General features: G+C 50.0%; 1 protein-coding gene across 8 annotated transcripts in view; it reads right to left on the bottom strand.

Moving 5' to 3' along the window:
* Positions 1–7,953, bottom strand: part of kansl3 (KAT8 regulatory NSL complex subunit 3) — a 65,454-nt gene extending 57,501 nt beyond the window's left edge. For 4 of the 8 annotated variants that reach the window (XR_010971145.1, XR_010971146.1, XM_068023226.1 and 1 more), the window contains exons 1-4: positions 6,823–6,953; positions 4,707–4,838; positions 4,073–4,189; positions 3,344–3,445 (exon numbers count right to left, since the gene is read on the bottom strand). Coding sequence is in view for 6 of the 8 variants with exons in the window: in XM_068023226.1 (XP_067879327.1) it covers positions 3,344–3,445; positions 4,073–4,189; positions 4,707–4,838; positions 6,823–6,867 (396 nt within the window). In the remaining 2 variants the exon portion in view is untranslated. Of the gene's footprint in view, positions 1–3,343; positions 3,446–4,072; positions 4,190–4,706; positions 4,839–6,822; positions 7,009–7,866 lie in introns of those variants that run through there. The other 4 variants (XM_068023227.1, XM_068023228.1, XM_068023229.1 and 1 more) reach the window with 2 other exon arrangements.
* Between the last annotated feature and the right edge of the window lie 14,006 nt (positions 7,954–21,959).

Below are 21,959 nucleotides of genomic sequence, written 5' to 3'. Positions count from 1 at the left end.
GGGGAGGGAGAGCAGTGGGGGGCGGGGGAGGGAGAGCAGTGGGGGGGGGAGGGAGAGCAGTGGGGGGGGAGGAGAGCAGTGGGGGGGGGAGGGAGAGCAGTGGGGGGGGAGGGAGAGCAGTGGGGGGGGGAGGGAGAGCAGTGGGGGGGGGAGGGAGAGCAGTGGGGGGGGGAGGGAGAGCAGTGGGGGGGGGAGGGAGAGCAGTGGGGGGGGGAGGGAGAGCAGTGGGGGGGGAGGGAGAGCAGTGGGGGGGGGAGGGAGAGCAGTGGGGGGGGGAGGAGGGAGAGAGAGAAGTGGGGGGGGAGGAGGGAGAGAGAGAAGTGGGGGGGGAGGAGGGAGAGAGAGAAGTGGGGGGGGAGGAGGGAGAGAGAGAAGTGGGGGGGGGGAGGAGGGAGAGAGAGAAGTGGGGGGGGAGGAGGGAGAGAGAGAAGTGGGGGGGGAGGAGGGAGAGAGAGAAGTGGGGGGGAGGAGGGAGAGAGAGAAGTGGGGGGGAGGAGGGAGAGAGAGAAGTGGGGGGGGGAGGGAGAGCAGTGGTGGGGGGGAGGGAGATCAGAGTGGGGGGGGGGAGGGAGAGCAGTGGGGGGGGGAGGGAGAGCAGTGGGGGGGGAGGGAGAGCAGTGGGGGGGGGGAGGGAGAGCAGTGGGGGGGGGGGAGGGAGAGCAGTGGGGGGGGGAGGGAGAGCAGTGGGGGGGGGGAGGAGAGCAGTGGGGGGGGAGGGAGAGCAGTGGGGGGGGGAGGGAGAGCAGTGGGGGGGGGAGGGAGAGCAGTGGGGGGGGGAGGGGAGAGCAGTGGGGGGGGAGGGAGAGCAGTGGGGGGGGAGGGAGAGCAGTGGGGGGAGGGAGAGCAGTGGGGGGGAGGGAGAGCAGTGGGGGGGGAGGGAGAGCAGTGGGGGGGGGAGGGAGAGCAGTGGGGGGGGAGGGAGAGCAGTGGGGGGGGGAGGGAGAGCAGTGGGGGGGAGGGAGAGCAGTGGGGGGGGAGGGAGAGCAGTGGGGGGGAGGGAGAGCAGTGGGGGGGAGGGAGAGCAGTGGGGGGGGGAGGGAGAGCAGTGGGGGGGGAGGGAGAGCAGTGGGGGGGGGAGGGAGAGCAGTGGGGGGGGAGGGAGAGCAGTGGGGGGGGAGGGAGAGCAGTGGGGGGGGAGGGAGAGCAGTGGGGGGGGAGGGAGAGCAGTGGGGGGGAGGGAGAGCAGTGGGGGGGAGGGAGAGCAGTGGGGGGGGAGGGAGAGCAGTGGGGGGGAGGAGAGCAGTGGGGGGGAGGAGAGCAGTGGGGGGGAGGGAGAGCAGTGGGGGGGGAGGGAGAGCAGTGGGGGGGAGGGAGAGCAGTGGGGGGGGAGGGAGAGCAGTGGGGGGGGAGGGAGAGCAGTGCGGGGAGGGAGGAGAGCAGTGGGGGGGAGGAGGGAGAGAGAGAAGTGGGGGGGGAGGAGGGAGAGAGAGAAGTGGGGGGGGAGGAGGGAGAGAGAGAAGTGGGGGGGGGAGGAGGGAGAGAGAGAAGTGGGGGGGGGAGGAGGGAGAGAGAGAAGTGGGGGGGGAGGAGGGAGAGAGAGAAGTGGGGGGGAGGAGGGAGAGAGAGAAGTGGGGGGGGAGGAGGGAGAGAGAGAAGTGGGGGGGGAGAGGGAGAGAGAGAAGTGGGGGGGGAGGAGGGAGAGAGAGAAGTGGGGGGGGAGGAGGGAGAGAGAGAAGTGGGGGGGGAGGAGGGAGAGAGAGAAGTGGGGGGGGAGGAGGGAGAGAGAGAAGTGGGGGGGGGGAGGGAGAGAGAGAAGTGGGGGGGGAGAGGGAGAGCAGTGGGGGGGGGGAGGAGGGAGAGAGAGAAGTGGGGGGGGAGGAGGGAGAGAGAGAAGTGGGGGGGGGAGGAGGGAGAGAGAGAAGTGGGGGGGGGAGGAGGGAGAGAGAGAAGTGGGGGGGGAGGAGGGAGAGAGAGAAGTGGGGGGGGCGGAGGGAGAGCAGTGGGGGGGCGGGGGAGGGAGAGCAGTGGGGGGGCGGGGGAGGGAGAGCAGTGGGGGGGGCGGGGGAGGGAGAGCAGTGGGGGGGGCGGGGGAGGGAGAGCAGTGGGGGGGGCGGGGGAGGGAGAGCAGTGGGGGGGGGCGGGGGAGGGAGAGCAGTGGGGGGGGCGGGGGAGGGAGAGCAGTGGGGGGGGCGGGGGAGGGAGAGCAGTGGGGGGGGCGGGGGAGGGAGAGCAGTGGGGGGGGCGGGGGAGGGAGAGCAGTGGGGGGGGCGGGGGAGGGAGAGCAGTGGGGGGGGCGGGGGAGGGAGAGCAGTGGGGGGGGCGGGGGAGGGAGAGCAGTGGGGGGGGCGGGGGGAGGGAGAGCAGTGGGGGGGGCGGGGGAGGGAGAGCAGTGGGGGGGGCGGGGGAGGGAGAGCAGTGGGGGGGGCGGGGGAGGGAGAGCAGTGGGGGGGGCGGGGGAGGGAGAGCAGTGGGGGGGGCGGGGGAGGGAGAGCAGTGGGGGGGGCGGGGGAGGGAGAGCAGTGGGGGGGGCGGGGGAGGGAGAGCAGTGGGGGGGGCGGGGGAGGGAGAGCAGTGGGGGGGGCGGGGGAGGGAGAGCAGTGGGGGGGGCGGGGGAGGGAGAGCAGTGGGGGGGGCGGGGGAGGGAGAGCAGTGGGGGGGGCGGGGGAGGGAGAGCAGTGGGGGGGGCGGGGGAGGGAGAGCAGTGGGGGGGGCGGGGGAGGGAGAGCAGTGGGGGGGGCGGGGGAGGGAGAGCAGTGGGGGGGGCGGGGGAGGGAGAGCAGTGGGGGGGGCGGGGGAGGGAGAGCAGTGGGGGGGGCGGGGGAGGGAGAGCAGTGGGGGGGGCGGGGGAGGGAGAGCAGTGGGGGGGCGGGGGAGGGAGAGCAGTGGGGGGGCGGGGGAGGGAGCGAGAGATGTGGGGAGAGGAGGGAGGGAGGGGAGGGAGGGAGAGCAGTGGGGGGGGGGGGGAGGAGGGAGAGAGAGAAGTGGGGGGGAAGGAGTGGGCAGCTGGCAAAGAAGGTGGTCTCATAAGGTTGATAGGTAAATTGGCCATTATAAATTGTCACTAGTTTAGGTAGGTGGTAGGGAAATATAGGGACAGGTGGGGATGTGGTAGGAATATGGAATTAATGTAGGATTAGTATAAATGGGTGGTTGATTGCCGGCAAGGACTCAGTGGGCCGAAGGGCCTGTTTCAGTGCTGTATCTCTAAACTAAACTAAGTGAAGGGAGGGTGACAGGGACTGGTAGCAGCATGGGCCCATATCATGGACACAATCTGCTGGATATAAAACACCACCGTGAGGGTAGAAAGCAAGAAAATGGAACGGTGTAAACGCAGGCTCGAGGGGCAAAGTGGTGGCCGCCTGATCCAAAGGTCATTTCTTTGATGTGTCACATCACCAACCTCAAGTATCTTTGCTCGGATAGCTCCGATCATGTGCTCCAAATACTGCACCACGCTCACTCCTGAACCCCCATTTACAATGTGCATGGTGACCGGGATAACCTGTAGGACAAAATGCAGCAATGAAACCTCTGCGGGGAACAAACACGACCAGTGAGCTCAAATTCCAGCGCCAGACTTGCACCATATCCCCAATGCTTTTCTCCACCTTCATCAATCCAACAAGTTGTCCAGAGCTTGATCCCCTTAACCAGCTAGCACTGTCCCCATATTATCATTCTTGAGACCTGACTGGATAAAACGACTGCACCCACACCATTGCACCTCCCCGCCTCCCCGTCGACCTTCACCAGCAGCTGACCCCTCTCTCCCCACACTTGCCCCACTTCTGCAATTCCCCTTCCCTCCAAATCTCACCAGCATCCCACCTTCTTTCTCCCCACCTTGTCCTTGCTGGCACTCTTCCCCCCCCTCCCCACTATCTCACCAGTAGCTGACACCCACTCTCTCCCCACCCTGACCCCTTCAGGCTGCATAAATTTTTCTATTGCTCTATTTTCAAAAGCAGCCATTAAATATTCACTGATATCTGTATTTGCAATTTATTTTATCAGTAATTTCCCAATGAGGCGTTAACACAAGACTCTAGGTCACAAAAGTGCTCACCCAGTAATAAACACAACAAATCTCTTGACAGTGTGATTATAACAGACACTGAACACAACAAACCTTTCCCAAACAGGACAACTGGGATAACCAGAAGCGGTTCCTGCGTGATGCAGACGTCATGTTATTTGTAGGTCCACACGGAGTGACAAGCAACAGTGGAGAACCTGGGATCTTACTCTGCAGGTCAAAGCAGCAGCATTAAAATCTACTTCAAACAGCGGCATCAAACCTCAACACACCCACAGGAGGCAACATTTGTGCATGCAGTGCAGGCAGCAACAACTGTAGAGTTAGCAAACAGAGCCATCTATATCCAGCCCATCCACACGCCACCCACCCCAGCCTCATTGACACCTTGCCCGGCAACTTTCAACGTCCTCCACACCTCCATCCCAACAAAGCATCTCAGGCCTCATTTGTCCCCACTATCGCTGCCCCCCACCACCCTTCATTAACCTCATCATCACCTGGTCACTCAACCCCTTATCCACCCCCCATGTCTACCAGTTCATTCATTCTGTGAGTGAGACTTTCTCCCAAAGCACATGAACCACCTGAATTCCACGCTTTCTTCACTTTACATCAACTAAACACATATCTTTCCAACAACAGTACGGTATACCCTTTCGACAGCCCTCCCAGCCACAGACCCTCCATGCAGTAAGGAATTTTCTACTCCGGCTAACTGACTCACAGGTTTGTTGTGGGACAGCACACCCACCGCAGGATCCCACGGCCGTTTCAACAGCAAGGACAAGGCCTCGGCCCCAGCAGCTCCTGACTTGGTGGTGGAAGAGATGATCATTTTATCGATCAATGTTGGGACCTGAAAGGAAACATCAGAGAGAAGGGCAGCAGGAGAATCCAAACTTAAGATATGCTGGCAGAATCAAATACAGTCAAGGAGCTCAGGAAAACCAACAGCGATAACTACAGGTGGTCCGGTTCGCAGCAGTGAGACAGCTTAGGATTAGAGAAATCCTAAGGGTGTGGCAGAGGGATCAATACAGGAGGAGGCTGTTTAGCTTCTCAAGCCAGTTCATCCATTGATTATGGCTGATCTTCAACTTAACTCCACAAATGTGCATTTGCCCCACATCCCTCAATATCTTGCGTTAACAAATATCTTACCAAAAACAGATGTAAAATTAATTGATGGATCAATTGCCATTTGCGTAAGCGAATTCCAAACTTTGACCACCTTTTGTGTGAAGGGTTTCCGAATTTCAGTTTTGAGAGGTCCAGCTCCAAATTTCAGATTTTGCCCCCTCGTCCTAGATCCCCCAACTGACGGAAATAATTTTGCTCTATTTAATCCAATCAGTTCCCCATAATATCTTGAAACAGTCAAACAAATCACTCTTTAACCTTATAAATTCCAGGCAATTAAAATCCTAGTTTGGGTAATCTCTCCTCGTAATTTAACCCTTGGGAGTCCAGATATCATTCTGGTAAATCCACACTGCACTCCCTCCAAGGCCAATATATCTTTCCCCAGGTGTGGTGCCCAGAACTGCTCTCACTAACTCCAGATGTGGTCTAAGCAAGGCTTTGTATAGCTGAAACATGACTTCTACCCTCTTGTATTCTCATCCTGTTGATATCTCGACCAGTATTCATTCACCTTTCTGATCATTTTCTGCACCTGTTGATATTTTAAGGATCTGCAGTTGAACCCCAAGGCTTTTTGCACCTCCACTGTTTCAAGCTTTTCACCATTTACAAAGTATCCTGTTTTATCCTTTTTGGGCCCAAATGGATGACCTCACTTTTACCTAGATGGAAATCCAATTGCTACAGTTTTATCCATTCACTTATTCTATCACTGTCAAAGAAGTAGGGTTTAAAGGTTCATGGGGAATGTGTAGTCTGTACCAACTGATAGTGCGATACATAAACAAAAGAGAGGCTGCGATTCTGACAAAGATTAGATGTCGAGGGGTATATGCCAGGAAGATAATGGCAGGTATAGAGAGGCAGACAGATGCAGACCAGATACTTCAGAAGGCAGTGGTGCCCACGATTTACACATCCTCTTGTACCAACATGCCATGATGCAGGCCCGCCACGAACTGAACTCACGCAGGATCTGTGTTGTGAATATACCTTGGGTAGCAACAACTTGGACTGATACAGGCTCAGATTAACGACTCAGCAGAAAGATGGCCCCTCCGCCAGCGCGGCACTCCCTCGCTGCGGCCCCTCCGCCAGCGCGGCCCTCCCTCGCTGCGGCCCCTCCGCCAGCGCGGCCCTCCCACTGTCAGCATGTATCACAGGCTCAAATATCACAACCTTCAACTGCTTTTTGCAATTGGGCTTCAAGTGTCAGTCGTAGCTCAGTGGGTAGATCTCTCACTTGAGTTGGCAGATGGTATGTTCATAACTTCAGCAGAAAATCTTGATGATACTCCCAAGTGTCAGTACTAAAGGCGTGCTGCACTGTCGGAGGTCCTGTCTTTCAGAGAAAAATGTTAAACAGAGGTCCCACTTGCCTTGTCAGCAGCTCAGAAAAAGAATTCCCACAATGCTACTAGAAGACCAGCATGGGAGTTCTCTCCAGTGCCCTGGCCAATGTTTATCCCTCAAGCAACGTCAACAAAACCGATTTGCTGGTCATTACTTCAATGCTGTTTGTTGTAGCTTGCTGTGCTAATTTGCTGCTACATTACCCTACAAATGACAACACTTCTTTGACTGGAAAGTAATTTGAGACTTCCTGAGGCGTTGAAATTTGCTGTATAAATCCAAGTCTTTCTGTCAAGAAAGATGTGCAACTGAATTCCCCACTATGAAGTGTAGAGTCACCATACCTTGCATTTCAGGGTCTGAAGCACGTCTAAGTAGGCTGCGAGCATGGGCAGGCTCAGTGTTTCCACCAGTGTCGTGTGCAGCCATTGCGTTAACTTGGTGTCCCAGTTCAGGCTGGCCAGGGCATGTCGAATGCGTCGAGCACACTTGTCCACTGCTATCCTCCGCAGCACCGGCTCATTGCTGCCCTGAATAAAAGAGCCTGAGTTTCACATTGTCCCAATCAATAAATCCCAATACCTCCAAGAAAGACAATTTCCTGCACCTTGCCTTCTCCCTCCCTCCCAACTATCAGAGGACAAGATCTGATGAAAGATCACTGACCTGTAACGTTAACTTTGTTTCTCTCTCTCCACAGAAGCTGCCAGACCTGCTGAATATTTCTGACACTTTCTGCTTTTATTTCAGAGTTCCAGCATCCGCAGTATTTTGTTTTTATTATCTGACAGCAAGACTTTGTTGCCAATTGATTTCCAGCAAGATAACTGGAGAGTCAACAGGAACAAGAAGCCCTTGCTTCTGAGCCAAGCCTACGGCACTGTGGCTAACCTCGAGTCTCTCTACTGGTCTGCTGGCTGAGATCAGGGACAGAATTTGGGGATTTCCCTGGATGGCTGTTAAAAGACAGTTGGTAAAAATATCCTGCTCTCTCCCGAGTTTATCAGCATCACCAGATTGTTAGAACTGTGATTGCACCTTCACCCTGTACTTGACAAACAAGCAGATAATTGTGCGAGTGGCCATCCCCCATCTGGCACCGCTCCCTGAGCAGATCAGTGACCAACACCCATTGCTTGGGTCTGGATCGATGGGGGCAGATGGGGTTGGTCTCCAAAAACCCCCTGCCTTAGAATTCCTCCGGGCACTTGTCATACAGACTCTCCCAGTGGCCAGACTGCACGGTACGTGGCTCAGCTGGCAGTTAAGGTCAAGGTTCATTCAATCTGACCATCCAGCTGTGGGAAATAACTGTCATCTGTCTATGGCAGAAGTTAGGGCACTGAATGCCAAACATTCACTAGGCTCAGTCACCACGTGGTACTCACCCCCTCGTTCGCCAGTCTCGCCAGTCGGTCTGAATGCAATGCCTTCACAATCTTGTTGAACAATTTGTTCTGAGCAGCTGTCCACCCCAACCTAGAAGGGAGATACAGTACGCATGAGTCATACGCACCAGGCAGCACAGAAAGGTGCGGAGGCCCATTCCACTGGCAGAAACCACCTAGTTCAACAGCAACTTATATTCACATAGCGCCTTAAACAAAATAAAACGTCTCAAGTCGCTTTCAACGAGCATTAGAAAACTAAGTAGGATACCGAGGCACAAAAGATATGAGGTCAGATGACCAAAAGCTTGGTCGGAGGTAGGTTTTAAGGAGTGTAGGGAGGATATTCCAGAGCTTGGGGCCAAGGAAATCGATGGCGCAGCCAACAAGGGTGCAGTGATTAAAATCAGGGATGCACAAGAGGCCAGAATTAGAGCAGCGCAGATACCTGCGGGGCTGGAGGAGGTTAGAGAAATAGGGAGGGTTAAGGACATGGAATGGTTCGAAAACAAGGATGAGCATTTTAAAATCAAGACATTGCTTGACCAGGAGAGAAAATAGGTCAAATAGCACAGCGGTGATAGGTGAATGGAACTTGATGCCAGTTACGACACAGGAAGCAGAGATTTGGATGACCTCAAATTTACCGAGAACAAATGTAGGAGACCAGCAAGGAATGCACTGGGGTAGTCAAGTCTCGAGGTAACGAATGCTTCAATGAAGATTTCAGAAGCACATGATAGGGTCAAAGGGACCTTAGTGTACTTGTCCATAGATCACTGCAGGCAGCAGCACAGGTAGATAAGGTGGTTAGGAAGGCAGATGGGATACTTGCCTTTATTAGCCAAGGCACAGAATATAAGAGCAGGGAGGTTATGATGGAGCTGTATAAAACGGTAGTTAGGCCACAGCTGGAGTACTGTGTGCAGTTCTGGTCGCCGCACTTTAGGAAGGATGTGATTGCACTGGAGAGGGTGCAGAGGAGATTCATCAGGATGTTGCCTGGGCTGCAGCAATTCAGCTATGAAGAGAGACTGGATAGGCGAGGGTTGTTTTCCTGAGAGCAGAGAAGGCTGAGGGAGGAACCTGATAGAGGAATACAAAAGTATGAGGGGCAGAGGTAGGAAGAAACTTTTTCCCTTTGCGGAAGTGTCAATAACCAGGGGGCATAGATTTAAGGTAAGGGGCAGGAGGTTTAGAGGTGATTTGAGGAAAAAAAATTTTCACATAGGTGGTTGAAATCTGGAACACACTGCCTGAAGGGGTGGTAGAGGCAGGAACCCTCACTACATTTAAGAAGCATTTAGAGGAGCACTTGAAATGCCATAGCATACAAGGCTACGGGCCAAATGCTGGAAAATGGGATTAGAATAGATAGGCGCTTGATGGCCGGCACAGACACGATGGGCCAAAGGGCCTGTTTCTGTGCTGTATAACTCTATGAGCTGGGATCAGGGCAAAGCTGGGGTATGTGACAGAGGTGGAAATCGGCAGTCTTACTGATAGCTCAAATATGAGGTCAGTAACTCATCTTGGGATCAAATGTGACACCAAGGTTGCGAACACACTGACTTCATCTCAGCCTGTTGCCAGGGATAGGAATTTAGTTGGTAATTCAGGAGAACCTTAAATGACACATTTATTTCTGTTTTCTGCCCATTAACCAATCCTCAACCCATGTTCATATCTTACCCTCAATCCCATGGGTCCTAATTTTATATTATAACCTCCAGTGCAAAACCTTCTCGAAAGCTTTTTGTAAATTCAAATACACTACCTTGCCCTGCCACCCCCATCCATCTTACTCCTTTTGGAATCAAAACATTCTAACAGATATGTAAAACACCATTTCCCCCTCATAAATCCACGTCGACTCTGCTGAAACATATTCACAGAATCACAGAATAATACAGTGCAGAAGAGGCCCTTCGGCCCATCGAGTCTGCACCGATGCATTAAAACACCTGACCTATCTACCTAATCCCATTTGCCAGCACTTGGCCCATAGACTTGAATGTTATGATGTGCCAAGTGCTCATCCAGGTACTTTTTAAAGGATGTGAGGCAACCTGCCTCGACCACCCTCCCAGGCAGGGCATTCCAGACCGTCACCACCCTCTGGGTAAAAAACTTCTTCCTCAAATCCCCCTTAAACCTCCCGCCCCTCACCTTAAACTGGTGACCCCTCGTAACTGACCCTTCAACTAAGGGGAACAGCTGCTCCCTATCCACCCTGTCCATGCCCCTCATAATCTTGTACACCTCGATCAGGTCACCCCTCAGTCTTCTCTGCTCCAGCGAAAACAACCTAAGCCTATCCAACCTCTCTTCATAGCTTAAATGTTCCATCCCAGGCAACATCCTGGTGAATCGCCTCTGCACCCCCTCCAATGCAATCACATCCTTCCTATAATGTGGCGACCAAAATTGCACACAGTACTCCAGCTGTGGCCTTACCAAAGTTTAGTCCAACTCCAACATGACCTCCCTGCTTTTGTCATCTATGCCTCGATTAATAAAGGCAAGTGTCCCATATGCCTTTTTCACCACCCTATTAACCTGCCCTTCTGCCTTCAGAGATCGATGGACAAACGCACCAAGGTCCCTTTGTTCCTCGGAACTTCCCAGTGTCAGGCCATTCATTGAACACTTCCGTGTCACATTACTCCTTCCAAAGTGTCTCACCTCACACTTTTCAGCGTTAAATTCCATCTGCCACTTTTCTGTCCATTTGACCATCCCATCTATATCTTCCTGTAACCTAAGACTGGTAACCACTCCGTCAATCTTTGTGTCATCCGCGAACTTACTGATCCTACCCCCCACATAGTCATCTATGTCGTTTATATAAATGACAAACAATAGGGGACCCAGCACAGATCCCTGTGGTACGCCACTGGACACTGGCTTCCAGTCACTAAAACAGCCGTCTGTCGTCACTCTCTGTCTCCCACAGCTAAGTCATTTTGAATCCACCTTATCAAGTTACCTTGTATCCCATGTGCATTTGCTTTCTTGATAAGTCTCCCATGTGGGACCTTGTCAAAGGCTTTGCTGAAATCCATGTAAACTACATCAACTGCACTACCCTCATCTACACACCTGGTCACATGCTCAAAAAATTCAATCAAATTTGTTACGCATGACCTCCCTCTGACAAAGCATTGCTGACTATTCCTCATCAAATTTTGCCTCTCCAAGTGGTGATAGATTCTCTCCTTCAGAATTTTCTCCAATAGTTTCCCCACCACTGACGTGAGACTCACTGGTCTCTGGTTCCCTCGCTTATCTCCACAACCTTTCTTAAATAGTGGGACCACATTAGCTGTTCTCCAGTCCTCTGGCACCTCCCCCGTGGCCAGAGAGGAATTAAAAATTTGGGTCAGAGCCCCTGCAATCTCCACCCTCGCCTCCCACAGCATCCTGGGACACAAATCGTCCGGACCTGGAGATTGGTCCACTTTTCAGCCTTCCAAAACCTCCAATACCTTGTCACTCCCGATGACAATTTGCTCAAGAATCTCACAGTCTCTCTCTCCAGGTTCTATATCTACATCTTCTTTCTCTTGGGTGAAGACAGATGTGAAGTATTCGTTCAACACCCTACCAATGTCCTCTGGCTCCACCCACAAATTTCCCCCTTGGTCCCTAATGGGTCCTACTCTTTCCCTGGTTATCCTCTTCCCATTGATATACTTACAGAATATCTTGGGATTTTCCCTACTTTTACCAGCCAGAGCTTTCTCATATCCCCTCTTTGCTCTCCTAATTGCTTTCTTAAGCTCCATCCTACACTTTCTGTACTCCACTAATGCTTCCATTGATTTGCTCTCCTTGTATTTGCTAAAAGCCTCTCTTTTCCTTATCATCGTACCCTGAATGTTCCTGGTCATCCATGGTTCTCTGGGCTTGTTGCTCCTACCCATTACCCTCGAGGGAACATGTTGGGCCTGTACCCTCCCCATTTCCTTTTAGAATGCCCCCCACTGCTCTTGTGTAGATTTCCCAACAAGTAACTCTTTCCAGTCTACCTTGGCCAGATCCTGCCTTATTTTACTAAAATTCGCTCTCCCCCAACCCAAAACCTTTTTTTGCAACTTGTCTATTTCTTTCTCCATAACAAGCTTAAATTGTACCATGTTGTGGTCGCTATCACCAAAATGCTCCCCCACCAACACATCAACCACATGTCCGGCTTCATTCCCCAGAATTAGGTCTAGCACTGCACCCTCCCTTGTTGGATCCTCTGCACATTGAGCTAAAAAGTTCTCCTGTATACATTTTAAGAACTCCACTCCATCTGAGCCCTTAACACGATGACTATCCCAATTAATGTTGGGAAAGCTGAAATCACCTAACATAATTACCCTATTATTTTTACACACCTCTGCAAATTGCGCACATGGGGGTCTATAATAAACACCTAGCAATGTGGCTGTCCCTTTTTCATTCCTAAACTCTACCCATAAAGCTTCATTTGATGCCCCCTCCAAGATATCATCTCTCCTTACTGCAGTAACTGACTCTTTAACTAATATTGCAATGCCCCCTCCTCTTTTACCCCCTCCTCTGTCGCGCCTGAAGATTCTATATCCTGGGATATTGAGCTGCCAATCCTGCCCCTCCCTCAACCATGTCTCCGTGATGGCTACTATATCTCAATTCCACGTGTCAATCATTGCCCTTAACTCATCCGTTTTACCTGCAATACTCCTGGCATTAAAGTAGAGGCCTTCCATCCTGGTCTTACTCCCTTGAAACTTACTTCCGCTGTATTCCCTCTGACTTGTTCGCTTTCCCGTGTTTAGCTGTGTCCCTATTCTGCTAGGAGTCTGCATCCCCTCCCCCTGCCAAATTAGTTTAAACTCCTCCCAACAGCACTAGCAAACCCGCCAGCAAGGATGTTAGTCCCCCTCTAGTTCAGATGTAGACAGTCCCGCTTGTACAGGTCCCACCTTCCCCAGAAATGGTCCCAGTGGTCCAGGAACCTAAAACCCTCCCTCCTGCACCAACTCTTAAACCATGCATTCATGTATGCTATTCTCCTGTTTCTATACTCGCTAGTACGTGGCACTGGGAGTAATCCAGAGATTACAACCCGAGAGGTCCTGCTTTTTAGTGTACTGCCGAACTCCCTGAATTCTTGATGCAAGACCTCATCCCTCTTTCTACCTATTTCATTGGTACCAACATGTACCATGACCTCTGCCTTATCACCCTCCCCCTTCAGGATGCCCTGCAGCCGTTCAGTGACATCCTGGATCCTGGCACCAGGGAGGCAACACACCATCCTGGAGTCACGTTGACGGCCACAGTAGCGCCTATCTGTTCCCCTGACTATAGAATCCCCTATTACTATTGCTCTTCCTCTCTTTCCCCCTTCCTGTGTAGATGGGCTGCTTGCGGTGCCAGAAGCTTGGCTCTGTCCGCACTCCCTGGAGGAAGCAGCCTCATCAGCCTCCAAAATGGAATACCGATTTGCACGCGGGACCCCAGGGGACTCCTGAACTACCTGCCTGATTCTTTTGGACTGCCTGGTGGTCACCCATTCCCTTCCTTCCTCAAGTCCCTTCAGCTGCGGTGTGACCACCTCTCTATACGTACTATCCACAATGCTCTCAGTCTCGCGGATGCTCCACAGTGTTTCCAGCCGCCATTCCAGCTCTGAAACCCGAGCTTCCAGGAGCTGCAGCTGGACACACTTCCTGCACACATGCTGGTCCCGGGGACTGGAAATGTTCCTGGATTCGCACATGCAGCAAGAGGAGCAAACCACGGCTTCCAGCTCTCCTGCCATGACTAAACCCTTTAAATTTAAAACTTTAGATGATTATAATTTTTAAAAAAACAACTAAGTCTTGCTGAAACAATGACTTACAAATCAATCCACTTGGAAAAATACCCACCAGGACTTACTCACCAGTCAGCCGTGCTCTTTGGAAACTCTCGACTCCCCTCACTCTGAGGACAGGTAGGAAATGAAAGGAGCTCCTTGCTCCCTCCTCACTGAACTTCCTCAGTCACCAAACTTCCACTTTAACACTCTAATGCAACCCAAGTCAGCACTCCAGTGCAAACAAAACCATTACCATTTTCTACATGAAAACACAAAGTGCTGGAAATACTTCGCAGGTCTGGCAGCATCCACTAGCTCTGCAACCAACTCTTTAAATGCGAGCATGCAGGCCGTCAGTTCCAGGGGATTTGTACTACTTCGTCCCATTCATTTTTCCAATGCTATTTCTTTGCTTCTGCTGATTTTTTTCAAGTTACTCATCATCACTGAACCCTTCATTCCCCATTATTTCCTGAATATTTTTATGACTTCTACAGTGAAGACACACACAAACAATAAGTGCCTGAAACACTCAGCACGCCTGGCAGCATCTGCGTGGAGACAGAGTTAGCGTTTCACGTCTGTGACAATTCATCAGACGAAACGCAATTGAAATTACTGCTTCAGTTAAGAGGCAAGTTAGGTTCCTTCCAGCTTTAAACAGGGATATACAAGCTCTCAGAGTAGCTGTAGCTAGCTTAAACTAGATTCTGAGCTCAAGCAGAGTTAACATAGCATTGTTTACAGGGAGCATAAATTCACGGGACTCTCAGTGCTGCTTGTCTGCACAGATTGCTGCTGGAGGGCACAGAGTGTAACGGAGGGAGTTTGGTAAGTGAGGAAGGTCGATAAGTAGGGGAACTAAAAATTAATTCAGAAAATAAATTTGTCCGCACTGAGAGCTACTCAGAGTGTAAAGTGTGAGTTGGCGCATGAGGGGGTCCGGTGAGGGAGGAGCTCCTTTCTTTCTCTAACTTTTTACAGCCCCTAGGAGCTGCCTCTCTCTTCGGTACAGGGGAAGAAGCTAAATGGTGAGTTGGTCGGTTTTGGAACTCACGTGGCGGTTGGAGTCACTGTTTTGCATCCGCGAGGCAGAGGACGAAGTGGATCATACATTTAGGGAGGTGGTCCCACTGCAGGTTAGGAGCATGCAGGCAGAGAGGGAATGGGTGACCACCAGGCAGTCCAGAAGAACCAGGCAGGCAGTGCAAGAGTCCCCCGAGTTTTCCCTTTTGAATACTGGTGAGGGCGATGGTTCCTCGGGGAGTACAGCCAGAGCCAAGTCCATGGCACCACTGGAGGGGAGGAAGAAGAGTGGAAGAGCAATAGTGACAGGGGATTCGATAGTCAGGGGATCAGATAGGCGTTTCTGCAGCAGTAAACGTGACTCCAGGATGGTGTGTTGCCTCCCTGGTACCAGGGTCAAGGATGTCACGGAGCGGCTGCAGAACATCCTTCTGGGGGAGGGTGAACAGCCAGAGGTCGTGGTCCACATTGGTACCAATGACATAGGAGGAAGAGGGATGAGGTCCTGAAAGCAGATTTTACAGAGTTAGGAAGGAAATTAAAAAGCAGGACCTCAAGAGCAGTAATCTCAGAATTGCTCCCAGTGCAACATGCTAGTGAGCATAGGAATAGGAGGATTGATCGATTGGACACGTGGCTGGAGAATTGGTGTAAGAGGGAGGGCATCAGATTTCTGAGGCATTGGGACCGAGTCAGGGGCAGGTGGGACCTGTACAAAATGGATGGGCTACACCTTAACAGGACCGGAACTAATATCCTCGCAGGGAGATTTGCTAGTGATGTTGGGAGGGTTTAAACTAACTTGACAGGGAGATGGGAACCTGAGGGGTAGCTCAAATTGGAAGGAAGCAAAGCTGGTAACAGGAAGTAGAGAAGTGGCAATCGATACCAGAAGGCAGGTGAAACAAAGGCAAGCATCAACTATGTTTAGAATGTAGAATAATGTCAAGAAAACAAGGTTAAGGGCACTCTATCTGACAGCACGCAGCATTCACAAGAAGAGAGATGATTTAAAGGCACAAATAGAGGTAAATGGGTATGATCTAATTGCCATTACGGAAACGCGGCTACAGGGTGACCAAGACTGGGAATTGAATATTCAAGGAGATTCGACATTCAGGAAGGACAGGAAAAAAGGAAATGGAGGTCGTGTTGCGCTGATCATAAAGGATGGGATGAGATGAGTGCATTCGTAAGGGAGGATCTCAGATTGGAAGAACAAAATGTGGAATCCGCTTGGGTGGAGCTAAGAAACAACAAGGGGCAGCAAATGTTGCTCAGAGTTGTTTATAGGCCACCAAATAGTAGCGGTAGTGTGGGGCATGGCATTCATCAGGAGATAGAGAAGCATGTGGCATGGGTAATACAGTAATCATGGATGACTTCCCTCTGCAGATAGACTGGTTAAACCTAATGAGCACTAATGCTGTGGAGGACGAGTTTCTGGAGTTTTTAAGGGATTTCTCGAGCAGTAGGTTGAGGAACCGACTAGAGAACAGGCTATTTTAGGTCTTGTATTATGTCATGCGAAAGGATTAATTAATAATCTTGTTGTCAAAGAACCTTTAGGGATGAGTGACCATAATATGATAGAATTTTACATTATGTTTGAAAGTGAGGTCGTTCAATCTGAAGCCAGGGTGTTAAGTTTGAACAAAGGAAATTATGACGCTATGAGGGGCAAATGGGCTGAGGTGGATTGGGAAAATACATTAAAAGGCATGACAGTGCATATGCAATGGAAAGTCTTCAAAGAATTATTGCATAGTTTACAGCAACTGTAATTCCTTCAAGACACAAAAACCCCAAAAGTAAAGGCAGTCAACCCGTGGCTAACAGAAGTAGTTGAGGATTGTGTAAGATTAAAAGAAAAGGCCTATAAAGTTGCCAGAAATAGTCGTAAACCTGAGGATAGGGAGGACTTTAGAATACAGCAAGGGAGGACGCAGAAACTGATAAAGAATAGAATATGAATGCAAACTAGCAAAAAAACATAAAAACAGACTCTAAAAGCTTCTATAGGTATGTAAAAAGCAAACGTTTGGCCAAGGCAGAGTCAGGAGAATTTATAATGGGGAATAGAGAAACGGCAGAGAAGCTTAAAGTTTACTTTGCCTCTGTCTTCACTGAAGAAGATACAAATAATCTCCCAGAATTTGAGATCCAAGGAACTCGGGAGAATGAGGAATTGAAGGAAATTAGTATTAGTAAAAAGGTTGTATTGGAGAAATTAATGGGGCTGAAGGTTTATAAGTCCCCAGGACCTGATATTCTACATCCCAGAGTGTTGAAAGAGGTAGCTATGGAGATAGTGGATGCATTGGTGATCATCTTCCAAACTTCTATAGATTCTGGAGTGGTTCCTGCAGATTGGAAGGTCGCAAATATCACACCACTATTTAAGAAGGGAGGGAGAGAGAGAACAGCGAACTACAGACTTGTTAGCCTTATATCAGTAGTCGGGAAAATGCTAGAATCTATTCTAAAGGGTGTGATAAATGGACACTGGGATAATAATGATCTGAGTGGGCATAGTCAACATGGATTGATGAATGGGAAATCATATTCCACGAACCTGTTGCAGTTTTTTGAGCACGTTACTAACAGAATTGATAAAGGGGAGTTGGTGGACGTGGTACACTTGGATTTTCAGAAGGCTTTTGATGAAATCCCCCATAGGAGGTTGGTTAGCAAAATTAAGGCACATGGGATAGGAGGTAATATACTGGCATGGATGAAGGATTCTTTAACAGGCAGAAAACAGAGCGTAGGAATAAATGGGTCATTCTCGCGTTGGCAGGCTGTGACTCATGGGGTACTGCAGGGATCAGTACTTGGGCCCCATCTGTTGATAATATATATCAATGATTTGGATGTGGAGACCAAATGTAATATTTCCAAGTTCACGGATGACACAAAACTAGGTGGGAATGTGTGTTGTGAGGAAGATGCAAAGCGGCTTCAAGGGGATTCTGACAGACTTAGTGAGTGGGCAAGAATGTGGCAGATGGAATATAATGTAGAAAAATCTGAGGTTATACATTTTGGTAGGACAAACAATTGTGCAGATTATTTTTCAAATGATAAGAGATTAGAAAGTGTAGATGTACAAAGGGACCTGGTGTCCTTGTCAATAAGACACTGAAAGCTAGCATGCAGGTTCAGCAAGCAATTAAGGCAGCTAATGGTATGTTAGCCATTCTTCTTCTTCTTTGGGCCTCCTTATCTCGAGAGACAATGGATAAGTGCCTGGAGGTGGTCAGTGGTTTGTGAAGCAGCGCCTGGAGTGGCTATAAAGGCCAATTCTAGAGTGACAGACTCTTCACCAGGTGCTGCAGAGAAATGTGTTTGTCGGGGCTGTTGCACAGTTGGCTCTCCCCTTGCGCCTCTGTCTTTTTTCCTGCCAACTACTAAGTCTCTTCGACTCGCCACATTTTAGCCCAGTCTTTATGGCTGCCTGCCAGCTCTGGCGAACGCTGGCAACTGACTCCCACGACTTGTGATCAATGTCACAGGATTTCATGTCGCGTTTGCAGACGTCTTTAAAGCGGAGACATGGACGGCCGGTGGGTCTGATACCAGTGGCAAGCTCTCTGTATAATGTGTCTTTGGGGATCCTGCCATCTTCCATGTGCTCACATGGCCAAGCCATCTCAAGCGCCGCTGACTCAGTAGTGTGTACAAGCTGGGGATATTGGCCGCCTCGAGGGCTTCTGTGTTGGAGATACGGTCCCGCCACCTGATGCCAAGTATTCTCCGGAAGCAGCGAAGATGGAATGAATTGAGACGTCGCTCTTGGCTGACATACGTTGTCCAGGCCTCGCTGCCATAGAGCAAGGTACTGAGGACATTTTGGTAGGACAAACAATTGTGCAGATTATTTTTCAAATGATAAGAGATTAGAAAGTGTAGATGTACAAAGGGACCTGGTGTCCTTGTCAATAAGACACTGAAAGCTAGCATGCAGGTTCAGCAAGCAATTAAGGCAGCTAATGGTATGTTAGCCATTATCGCAAGAGGATTTGAGTACAGGAGTAGTGAAGTCTTGCTTCAATTGTATAGAACTTTGGTGAAACCGCATCTGGAGTAGCGTGTGCAGTTTTTGTCCCCTTCCTTAGGAAGAATATTATTGCCATAGAGGGAGTGCAGCAAAGGTTCACCAGACTTGCTCCCAGGATGGCAGGACGATCCAATCAAGAGAGATTGAGGAAATTGGGCATGTATTCTCTGGAGTTTTGAAGAATGAGAGGTGATTTAATTGAAACCTACAAAATACTTAAAGGGATAGACAGGGTAGATGCAGCTAAGATGTTTCCCCTGGTTGGGGGGGTCTAGAACCAGGGGACACAATTTCAAAATAAGGGGGCAGCCACTTCAGACCGAGATGAGGAGAAATTTCTTTATTCAGAGGGTTGTGAATCTATGGAATTCTCTACCCCAGAGAGCTGTGGAAGATCAGTCATTGAGTATGTTTAAAGTAGAGATGGACAGATTTCTAAATACCAATGACAAAGGGAAAAAGGCATTGAAGTGGATGATCAGCCACGATCATATTGAATGGCGGAGCAGGCTCGATGGGCTTAATGGCCTACTCCTGCTCCTATGTTCCGAAAAGACCGGAAACGTTAACTGTTTCTCTATGCTGCCAGACCTGCTAAGATTTACCGGCACCTAATGGTTTTATTCAGATTTCCAGTATTCACAGTATTTTGCTTTCCCACTAATTTCTATCTGTGCTATTAATTCATTTACTTTGTGAATGCTTCACACATTCAGATACACTACTTTTAGCTTTGAATTTTTTCTAATTGTACCTGACATCACCATAATTACTAGGTCCCATTACCTTTGTTACCCTCACTCTCCCTTCCTGATCCACTCTAATTATTTTAACCCACAACACAAGTCTGCTTTAGAGAGCTGACATTCCCCTCGCTGCTTTTAAATTTCCCTTTCCTGAATCCTCCCACCCCTCCCCCACCTGTATCAATTTAAAGCCCTGTCTACTGCCCTAATTATTCAATTTGCCAGGACACTGGTCACAGCCCAGTTTAAGTGCAGCCTGTGCCAGCCGAACAGCCCCCTCTATCCGCAGTACTGGCGTCAGTCTGCAAGTATGACCGTGAGCTTTCGGTTGCCTGTCATTTTAATTCTCCATCCCACTCTGACTTCTCTGTCCTTGGCCTCCTACACTGTTCCAACAAAGCTCAAAGTGAGCTCAAGGAACCGCCCCATAACTTTTGATTTTATATTTTACAGCTTTCCAGGATCGACACTGAATTGATCAAATTGAGTTCATAAACTCTGCCCCCATTTTTCTCCGGACACCAGCTGTTGTCATTCCTATTTACAACTCTTCGAGACACATATATTGTTCTTGCACTCATCCCATGACTGTCCCTATTTGCCTGGCACCATCATCCCTTTTGTCTTCTAATTGTCCACCCTATCAGAGCAGCCCTTTTCTTCTTTCCCTACCTCTATACATGAGTAAAACTCAGTATATCTCAAACATTTCTCCATTTTTCTGATGAAAGGTTATCAGCCTGAAGCATTCACTCGGTTTCCCTCTCCACAGATGCTGCCTGACCGGATTATTTCCAACATTTCTGTTTTTATTTCAGAAATCCAGCATCTGCAGCATTTCTCGTTCACAATCATAGCTGATCTGTATCTTAACTCTGTTTACCTGCCTTGGTTCCATAACCTTGAATAACTTCACCGAACAAAATGTAGCAATCTGAGTTTTGAAATTTGCCCCAGGACCCACAGCTTTTTAGGGGACAGAGTTCCACATTTCCACTGCCCTTTTCGTGAACAAGTGCTTCCTGATATCACCCCAGAACGGCCTAGCTCTAATTTTAAGGTTACGCTCCCTTGTTCTAGAATTACTCATATCTCTCTATCCTATCCACTCCTTGAATCATCTTGAACACCTCAATTAGATCGGACCTTAATCTTCCTTACTTCAGGGAATACTATCCTGCTCCGGGTAACCTGTCCTCATAATTAACCCTTTTAACCCCCGGTCAAAGTCCTTCAACATATTGTTGCCTCCCAAATCTGCGCCTCTCTTTCTTAGAGCATCATATTTGAATCCTTCAAATGAGGTTTCCGCCCCATCACAGTACGGAGACGGCTCTTATTCAAGTCACAAATGGCATCCGATGTGACTGCGACCAAGGTAAAAAAAAAAAATCCACCCTTGTCCTTCTCAACCTGTATGCAGCCGTTGACACAGATGACCAGTCCATCCTCCTCTAACATCTTTCCACTGTTGTCCAGCTGGGTGGGAATGTTCTTATCTGTTTAACTGTAGTCAGAGAATCACTTGCAATGGCTTCTCTTCCTGCTCCTGCACAGTTACCTCTGGTGTCCCTCAAGGATCCATCCTTAGCCCCTCCTATTTCTCATCTACATGCTGCCCCTCAGTGAAATCATCTGAAAGCACAGCGCTAATTTTCATATATATACTGACGACACCCAATTCTACCTCACCACCACCTCTCTGTACCCTCCACTATTGTTAAATTATCAAACTGCTTGTCCGACATCCAGTACTGGATGAGTAGAAACTTACCCCAATTAAATATTGCGAAGACTAAACCCATTGTTTTTGGACCCCGCTCCAAACTCTGACACGCTAGCTAGACTCCATCCCTGCCCCTGGCAACAGTCTGACCGTAACCTCGAGGGAATATCTGACCTGAGAGGAACTTCCCACCGTACATGCATGTGATCACTAAGACCGCCTGTCTGCACCTCCTTAACATTGGCCAACCACTCCTGCCTCAGCTCATCTGCGACTGAAACTCTCATTCACATCTTTGTTACCTCTAAACATGAAGATTTCAACACACTCCTGGCTGACTTCATCCAAAACTCTGCTGCCCATGTCTTAATTTGCAGCAAGTCCCGTTCACCTATCATCCCTGTGCTCACTGACTTTCATTGGCTCCTGGTCAAGGAACGCCTTGATCTGAAAATTCTCATTATTGTTTTCCAATCCCTCCATGGCCTCGCCCCCATCATCTCTGTAATCTCCTGCAGCCCCACAACCCTCTGACATACCTCCACTGATCTCATGCTGGCCTCGAGAATCCCCAACTTTCATCACTCCACCACTGAAGGCCGCACCTTCACTTTTCAAGACACCAAGCTCTGAAATACCCTCCCTACACCCCTCCGCCTCTCTATTTCGCTTTTCTCCATTAAGACATTCTTTAAAACA

The sequence above is a fragment of the Heterodontus francisci genome, chromosome 47, assembly GCF_036365525.1.
Source record: "Heterodontus francisci isolate sHetFra1 chromosome 47, sHetFra1.hap1, whole genome shotgun sequence".
NCBI classification, from domain to species: domain Eukaryota; kingdom Metazoa; phylum Chordata; class Chondrichthyes; order Heterodontiformes; family Heterodontidae; genus Heterodontus; species Heterodontus francisci.
This window is presented reverse-complemented; position numbering and strand designations above follow the sequence as displayed.